Source organism: Tachypleus tridentatus, unplaced genomic scaffold, assembly GCF_004210375.1.
Source record: "Tachypleus tridentatus isolate NWPU-2018 unplaced genomic scaffold, ASM421037v1 Hic_cluster_2, whole genome shotgun sequence".
Taxonomy (NCBI): Eukaryota; Metazoa; Arthropoda; class Merostomata; order Xiphosura; family Limulidae; genus Tachypleus; species Tachypleus tridentatus.
The window spans coordinates 30,853,762-30,862,618 of NW_027467782.1; the positions used below are offsets into that span (position 1 = coordinate 30,853,762).

General features: G+C 34.8%; 1 protein-coding gene across 1 annotated transcript; it reads right to left on the bottom strand.

Annotated features, from left to right (window-relative positions):
- Positions 1-732: 732 nt before the first annotated feature.
- On the bottom strand, positions 733-5,821 carry LOC143242834 (serine/threonine-protein kinase ATR-like). The gene is made up of 3 exons (XM_076486394.1): positions 5,713-5,821; positions 1,139-1,287; positions 733-844 (listed from the first exon to the last, which is right to left on the bottom strand). The coding sequence occupies exons 1-3, from the start codon at positions 5,785-5,787 to the stop codon at positions 772-774; spliced, it is 297 nt and encodes a 98-aa protein (XP_076342509.1). The 5' UTR covers positions 5,788-5,821; the 3' UTR covers positions 733-771.
- Between the last annotated feature and the right edge of the window lie 3,036 nt (positions 5,822-8,857).

Sequence of the window (8,857 nt, forward strand, 5' to 3'; positions counted from 1 at the left end):
TTTCTTTTATAATAACACATATTAATTCTAAATTTTAGTGAGATTAAAATCTACCTTGATTATCAACGTTAAAAAATTATTTCACATTCCATTTTGCTTTTAAAAAATTCTACTACTAAAATATGCAGCAAAATATTTCATAGATTCTTGTAATTTATAACATCTATGATAACGCAAAACTGCTGTGAACACATTATTCAGCTCACATTTTCAGTTCATTTTGGTATAAATCAGTCATCTTTACACCTCCACAATTCTGGGGATTTCATCTTAATATGTAGGACAACCACCATGAACAACAAAGGCAGTACAGCACTGATGCTGTATACTCGATATCAGAATGTTCATTAAGTTCTAAGGCATCAGTAATCACTCCATTAAAAACAAATACCTTCAGGGCATTTTCAGTATTCTGAATTATTTCATAGGATGTGATGAAGCTCACAAGAGTATCTCATGCATGAACAATGGATATGAAGACTGGTGACACACTTCACTCAATCCCCTTTTGAAGACGATGTACTGATTACTTCTACACAGTTAGAATGAAAATCATAATTCATTATGTGACAGAACACAGGATAATAGAATTTAAGGCATTAGTAGTCCAATCAGAAGATCGTAAAACAAAGTCTTCCAATGTTCATTGCTGTCAACACCAACTTGAATCACCATCATATGTACAATGTCTCCATATGAATATGGTATTTAACCTGACTCTGTGCTTCTTACCTTCTGAGAAGACAAGATGCCCAATTACAGGCCCAATCTTTAAAAGTGCTTCCTAGTTTGCCCATATATTGGGCATGGAAAGGAAGTCCTCTTGTTACTAGACATAATGTACCTATCAAATAATAACAGAAAACCTGATGAACTTTTTTTTTTTAACTTTTATTAAAAAAAGCAGAACAACTTCAATATTCAAATAACTTTTCAGTTTATGTAAAATATTAAAAAAATTGAGTTTTTAATGTTTAAACTATGCTAAAATACTGTTGAATTGTAATGTTTTATAACACAGTAAAGATAAAAGAAAAACATAACACAATGAACAATGTTAGAAAAAAAAATTGATAAGAAAGAAAATAACTGAAAATTACTGTCTAAATTTCATCATAATAAAAAATAAAATACATACCTAGAGTGCTGCAAAGGTACCAAAATTTCTTGAACCTCTTCTGAAAACCTGTTCCAAAGACTACCACTTGGTCTCACAATTTGTGACAACTCTCCACTTTGACAAGTATATATCTGTAAGGTTTCCTGCAGTGCATAAGATGCACAGTCCTACAAAAAGAAAAATGTGTAATTTTACATAAGAAAACAGTCATAAACACAGCATGAAAAACTTCAGTTCCAGAAAGAAGTGGAGAAATAAAAATAATAATAAATACACACAATAATACATATATGATACCTTATATCTTCACAGTAAACGTGTGACTGTGTTTACTGTGAAAGATATAAGGCATCATGTGCAACTGTGTTTACTGTGAAAGATACAAGGTATTATGTGTGACTGTGTTTAATGTGAAAGATATAACGTATTATGCAAGACTGTGTTTAGTGTGAAAGATATAGAAGAAAGATATAAAGTATAACGCTGTGACAGGTTCACTGTGAAAGATATAAGCAAGCCATATGTGCAATGTTTTACTGTGAAAGATATAAGGCATTATGCGTGATTGCGTTTAATGCGGAAAGATATAAGGCATCACGCAGACTGTGCGCTTACCTGAAAGATATAAGGCATCGCGTGTGACTGTGCGTTTACCGTGAAAGATATAAGGTACACGCTGCAGACTCGTGTTTACTGTGAAAGATATAGATCGCTGGTGACTGTGTTTTACTGTGAAAGATATAAGGTATTATGCGTGACTGTGTTTACCGTGAGATATAAGGCATCACGTGCGACTGGTTTAGTGCGAAAGATATAAGGTATGCAAGACTGTGTTTAGTGAAAGATATAGAAGAAAGATATAAAAGTATCACGCCAGGACTGTGTTCACCGAAAGATATAAGGTATCATGTGCAACTGTGTTTACTGTGAAAGATATAAGGTATTATGTGACTGTGTTTAATGTGAAAGATATAAGGTATCACGCAGACTGTGCTCAACGAAAGATACAAGGCATCGTGTGTGACTGTGTTTACTGCGAAAGATATAAGGCATTATGTGTGGACGTGTTTATTGTGAAAGATATAAGGTATTATGTGTGATTGTGTTTAATGTGAAAGATATAAGGTAATCACGCATGTGTGATTGTGTTTACCGTGAAAGATATAAGGTATGCGTGACAGTGCTTACTCGTGAAAGATATAAGGTACGTGGTGTTTACTGTGGAAAGATATAACATCGTGCGTGGACTGTGTTTCACTGTGAAAGATATATAGGCATCGCTAAGTGATCTGCGTTTTACCGTGAAAGATATAAGGTATTATGTGTGACTGTGTTTACTGTGAAAGATATAAGGTATCATGCAGGATCTGTGCTTTAGTGTGAAAGATATAAGGTATTGGTGCAAGACCGTGTTTAGTGTGAAAAGATATAGAAGAAAAGATATAAAGTATCATCGCCAGTGACTGTGTTCACCGTGAAAGATATAAGGTATCATGTGCAACTGTGTTTACTGTGAAAGATATAAGGTATTATGTGCGGACTGGTGTTTAATGTGAAAGATATAAGGTATCACGTGTGACTGTGCTTACTACCGAAAGATACAAGGTATCGTGGTGTGACTGTGTTTACTGTGAAAGATATAAGGTATTATGTGTGACTGTGTTTAATGTGAAAGAGATATAAGGTATCATGTGACTGTGTTTACTGTAAAAGACCTAAAGTATTAACAGGAATATGAGAGGATAATGGATGATGATTTCCTTGATAAACAAATCCCAATTCAAGGGGAGTGGGAAGACTTGTAGTATGCATCAAGAAAAGTTCACATACAAAGGGCAACACCAAATAAGAACAGTTAATCTTGTGAGAGATGGCAAGTACATACATTGAAAATACATTTCAGTATAGGGAAAATTAAGACTCTGATATAATTATCTCCCTCACAATATTAGCTAGAATCTTACATTGATAACAAGGAGGGACCAGTGTGAGGATATGACAAAGAATATTTTAAAATTATCTGAAGGATATCTTGGAAATGAAAGAATCGGATCTGAAGATCATAGAAAGGGGAAGTGGACCATTTCTGAGCCAGGGATACTCTTCATCCGATGGATATGGAATGTGTGAAATATAAGGGAAAAAATGAGAGGAGTACATCAGAGTGAGAGAGAGAATGTGGCAAGAAAGTGGTCATAACCAATACTGTAACTCAATCTCAAAATAGGAAAGGCAGGTAAACAAAAGATACACACCCAGGTGTACAGCAGCTTTGATGCAATGGACTACACATAGTAAATCAACTACTTTCAAAACATGCCCATGGGATACCAACATCCATGTGAGTGTAGAATAAAGAGCATACCCTCTTTACCTCAATCCCATGAAATGGGGAATTGAAACCCACTCTAATTCCTGGGCATGACACTAGGATTAGATCTGAGCTATTGAATTGGTACCAATAGAATGTCTGTTGCATGCAATCAACTCCCATAACTGTGAAATGGGCCAGGACCATCCATAGACAATATCATACCCCAATATTAAGATGAGAAAACAAGAAACAAGAGATAGCCAATGACAGAACCAGAACAATTTCACAAATCATTGCTGTGACCCACAGCCAAGATGAGAGAAAATTGAGTTAGGAAGATAGTTAACTTGAAATATGTGTGAGAACTTAAGTAAATGAGTTCACTCTAAATTCAAAACCTTCTTATAGTGTAACAACATTTAGTTGAGAGTAGAATGACAGTTTCCAATAAAAGGGATGAATTACATCTTGATGTCTCATTCTGTTGTCAATGGTTATCATAAAGAGAAGAATATCACATCATCTACACCCATAAAATACCACCAACCCTATTCTGTAATTGATTGGTTAATTGTGAGTAACTCATTCAGCTGGGTGCCTACAGGGTCAACCACCTCAGCAATTTGGAACTGAGCTGTAAGGATGCCCATACTCCACTTGAAGCAAGGAAGGTGACAATGTGGTGGTGAAATCCAAAGCAGTATCACCACATAACCACAAAATCTTATTTTGAAAAATCAGACCATACTGAGTTATTAATTCTAGGAATGATTGGGATGGACAACAAACCCCTTCTGTTTTCCCATTCAGTCCAAGGGTGATACAGTCTGGGATGGCTTATTATGAAACACGAAATATCATGAAAATCATGAACCTATATGTGATTTTGTGGAACACCCCATCTCAATGGTGAATGTGAAGCCATGGAAGATAAATTGAACACATCATGAAGTACAGTGTGGATTTAAAGTTTATAAAAATCCTGGTGTCTGACCACAGAACAGGATCAAAATAATGATGAATGAAAAGAAGACCTGTGAAAAGAAAAAGAAAAGTATAAATAGAAACTTAACAGTCAGTCACACAGAATTATGAAGAATGGCTACAGGTGGAAGATAAAAACCCCAAACAAAGAGGAAACTGCAAATATAATGGAAGAGTTAGAATGGATGACAATGGCAAGCAAGGGAAAAGTGAAATTGTCAGATCTGATAGGAGTATACCTAGAACAAATTCAGCAGGAGAAATAACCAACTGAAACAAAAGATGGACCTAACTGGCAAAAAAAAGTAGGTAAAAGATCATGAACAGAGGAGGATTGCCAGAGGATAAAGAAAACGTATCCTGGTAGGAAGCAGTATGTCAACAAAGAGCTCTCACTGAGCACAGAAGCCTACACGGATAAAGTCAAGGGGAAAGATGGAAAATGGAAGAAAAGGAGGAATCACCATCTCGAGCTGCTAACAATAATGCCATATCCCCAAAAGTGATAGAACCTTGTGAGCAGTAAATACAACCTTAAAAAAGAAAAAGCTCTTCCAAACCTAAGCACTGTCAAATGAGAAGTGATAGTTCAGTAGAGGATCTTTTGATAGTTTATTTATTCTATTTACCTGATGACGATTTAAAACTTTCTCCATTTACAGTGTGTTTCAGTGGCGAGTTATGATTGTCACAATCTGTATTTTGTTCAAAGCATATATACAATCCAAAATGGTATGCAGCATTTGAAATATATAAAAGCACATTCTGCTGTCATTATTGAAGTCCAGGATTTGGTAACACACCTAAAATGGCTATGTTTTGTTGCACTGAACTTCTTCACCCATTTGTATCCATATTTTGAAGACCACAGGAGATTCAAAACATGTTTGTCCATATTTCAGCTCTAACATCAAGGCCAAAACCATTTGTTGGGTAAGAAAGCAACCGTAATGTAAACTAAACGTCATATCTCACTGAATATCTAGTGATTGTGATCAACAATTTGTTTTGAGATTTCTGAAAAAAATTTAATATCTCATGTATAGTGAAAGAAATAAATGGCAAGGTTCATAGATAATTAAGATTATATTTTAAACTAATTTTAAAATAAATGATTAAGTTTTTAACAAATGAAAACTTAAATTTAAGTAAAGTGAAAATAAAGTATTTTTTCATCTGTGCAACTTTTGTAGGTAGTCTAATTATTCTAACCATTTCTCAGCATGTCAATGTGAAATAAAACCAATAACACAGAGTCAAAAGACACACTTCAGTATAAAAAATAACCACTCACTTGTATTCTGGTGTCTTCAGCTGCTAGGAAGGACCTAACTAGCTCTTGAACCAAAATCATAAGCAAAGTTTTCATCTTCTACACTTAAATAAAAAAAAATGAAGACTTTGGTTCTCACTCAATCTCCTCATTTCTAATCTAAAACAAAACAAAAAGAAGATAAACATTTATTTAAGTTTCAACTCAAACTTCTCTACTTCAAAATAATCTGTATTCCTATATATGATTTTGAGAGAGCTAATATGGATATTAGAACTTTAATTAACATAAAGCACAGAAGAATATTTTGATCTTCTCATGTAATCTTCAGGTTAACAAAGAGAGAGTTTGCAAACTGACTCTGCTTTTATGTTAATTAAAGTTCTAATATCCATACTGAAGCTGTCTTCAGAATACATTTTACTTGAAGTGTTTCTCATCTTCACGAATGTATTCCTATATATTACAAATAACTTATGAACTGTTGTTTAGAGATGCACATAAATTATTCATGCAAGTTAATGTAAAAAAAATGAAAAAAATGAAGGGCTTTCCAACATCTTTTCTAAAACTTGTCATTTACTAGGATATATTTTACTGATTTTAACAGATACACGAACTCCAATAAACTAAGTTTATTATATTTTGTAACAAAATAATTGCACTGAATACAATAAATAAACTGCAGTGAGTCCAATACAGCTAAAAACAATAGAAACAGGTTACTGAATAAGTAATACTGAATTCTTCAGTCTTCATGTTCCCTTAATTATACTCTTTTCAATTTCAGTGCAATAACAAGTGATATGAGCCTTGCATCTTTTTCCCTAAATACTGTTCTTTACCTGCAGTTTGCAAAAAAATCAACTTGTATTTATTGAACACATTACTCAACTTGCCAAAAGGATTGCTTTTAAACCTGACTGACTGCTTAAACATAAAATACATCACCATCCAAAATAATTCAGTAAAGTAGATTCAATCATATTGTCATGAAAAACTTCCTTCACATTATTATGTATTATAACCACTATTTTAGACTTTATGATGTTTCTATATAATTGTATTTCATGACTGTTAAGCACTTTCTCATTTTATTATGGTAATTCCACCTAACAAAGAAATGGAAACTTTGTTAATCAAAACAACTTTGATATTTCTACATTGTGTTCAGTTGGTTGGTGCTTTATTGGCACAAACCAACTAGACTATCTACACCAAACAAGCAGTAAAATAGGAAAAGGAATGTCTTATAAAAAGGCAAAAAATAAATTAAATTAAAACAAAACAATGTCCAAAATTTGTATAAAAATCTAAATAGAATTAAAAGGCAAATGGCCCATAAAAAAGTTAAAGACATGAGGAAGTCGGACAGTGTTACCATTTCCAATGTCAAAGGTAAACCCATACTTAAGGCATATAGAAAATGGTGCCATCACTTATGATTGGTGGCTCAGTTGCAGATGAAAGAAAATAATGAGTTAAAAAGCTGTGACCAATGCATAACCTAGTAAGGACAACTTCCCCCTCTCAATCATTTGGAGAAAAACCTTGGCAGGTTGTACAGAAACACCTTCTTTAAACCATATGCATAAATAGGAATAGAAGAATGGTTTGAAAGATATTTATGCTAAAGAGATAGTACATTCAATTGGAAATATCTGCCTTCCTCAGATGACTCAAAGAAAGATAAACAAGTGGGAATGATAATAAGCTATTGCAGTATGGGCTGATCAGTGGAAACAGCAATGACATCCAATGGCACACCCAATTCTACCAGTGCACCTGAATATGAAGGCTAAAAAGAAGAGTGGCAGACTGTCTATTCTAAAAGAGCACAGCTCACTGAGGAAGATAGAACCTCAAGGGAATGCTGTGGTAAGGATTAAAGTTTAATAGCATATTGCCAGAAGCAGGGCTGAAAACCTGGACCTGGGCAATCACTGGAAAGAATGGTGGGAACAGAGTGAGGAGTAGACACTGACTTGCCAATTCACTTATCCAAAGAGGGCAAAATACTCTTCACATTGTTGGAAAATAAATCTTTCTGCACTCGCACTGCAGCAGTGGTACATAGTGCAGAAGCATATGTCTGAATGAGGTTGGGGAAAAAAATAATTTCTGAGTTTCAAGCTAAATGTTGTCAACTGTTTTAAAACACTGTACCTCTTTCTCCTCCACCCACCTAAGACAAGGACAAAGTAAAAGAGGTGACAACCACTACTTTTAATGTAATGTGGTTCCAGTTTGTACTCATATGCATTGTGGTCTTTGCCACCACAAAAGTGCATGTCAAAGAACTACGATGTGATGTCTTTGAAATCAAAACTGCTGGCACTGAAAAATCAAGAGAAGGTTAGGAATATACCCACACCTTACAATTCAGGTAGATGTCAAGGCAGACAGATGTAACAATTTAAATGTCAAAATTACGACACTGGTTGGCAGCATAATTCTGTCCTTGCAAGTGAAGAAATGGCTGCACAACAGAAACTCCTTGGTTGGGGAAACAAGCAAGAATCTCCAACTCAGGAATGTTCTTCAAATTACTCTCAACAATTACTCCTTGTAAAGAATTCACAGTAGCAAGGGGGAGTAACATCAATGAGTATATCCCCAATGGCCTTAAAATTCAGGAGGTGTTCACTGTGTTTTGGGGTTGATATTTCCACAAAGATGTCCCCAAAACATAGCTTCTTGATGGACTTGGGAAAGCTAATATTCCACTCTAATCCCTTTTAAATGAAAATGGGAGACATATGCCCTAAGGATTAATCAGATAAAGAATGAAGGATTAAAAATTGTGCTACAAGATCTGATGGTTGTGGTGATTTTCAAGGATTACGGAATTCATAAGAGTGAGAGGAAGATTTACTACCCATTGACCCTGCCCACAATGGAGTCCTATGAGGCTACACGTTTCAATGCTAAACAAGGACATTGCAGCTACACCAGGGTTTCATGAACATCATACCCAAACACCAACATCTGACACAATGTCCACAACACCTGTTGAAAACGTCCAAAACTGGTTCTCAGGTTAATCCTGGAAGGGGTCACCACAAGGCCACCCATCTACAGAAAGTAAACTAAAAATATGGAACCTTTCCTGGTAAGACCCTTACCACACAAAAAGAATCACACCAAGCACATAGTGTTCAGCCTT

What these genes read in the sequence shown, in the direction of transcription:
- LOC143242834 (XM_076486394.1), bottom strand. Translation starts at nt 5,787, where the DNA reads ATGAAAACTTTGCTTATGATTTTGGTTCAAGAGCTAGTTAGGTCCTTC. An exon ending in CTGAAGACACCAGAATACAA is followed by an intron (nt 1,288 to 5,712) that starts GTGAGTGGTTAT and finishes TTCTTTTTGTAG; the next exon opens with GACTGTGCATCTTATGCACT. An exon ending in GTACCTTTGCAGCACTCTAG is followed by an intron (nt 845 to 1,138) that starts GTATGTATTTTA and finishes ATTATTTGATAG; the next exon opens with GTACATTATGTCTAGTAACA.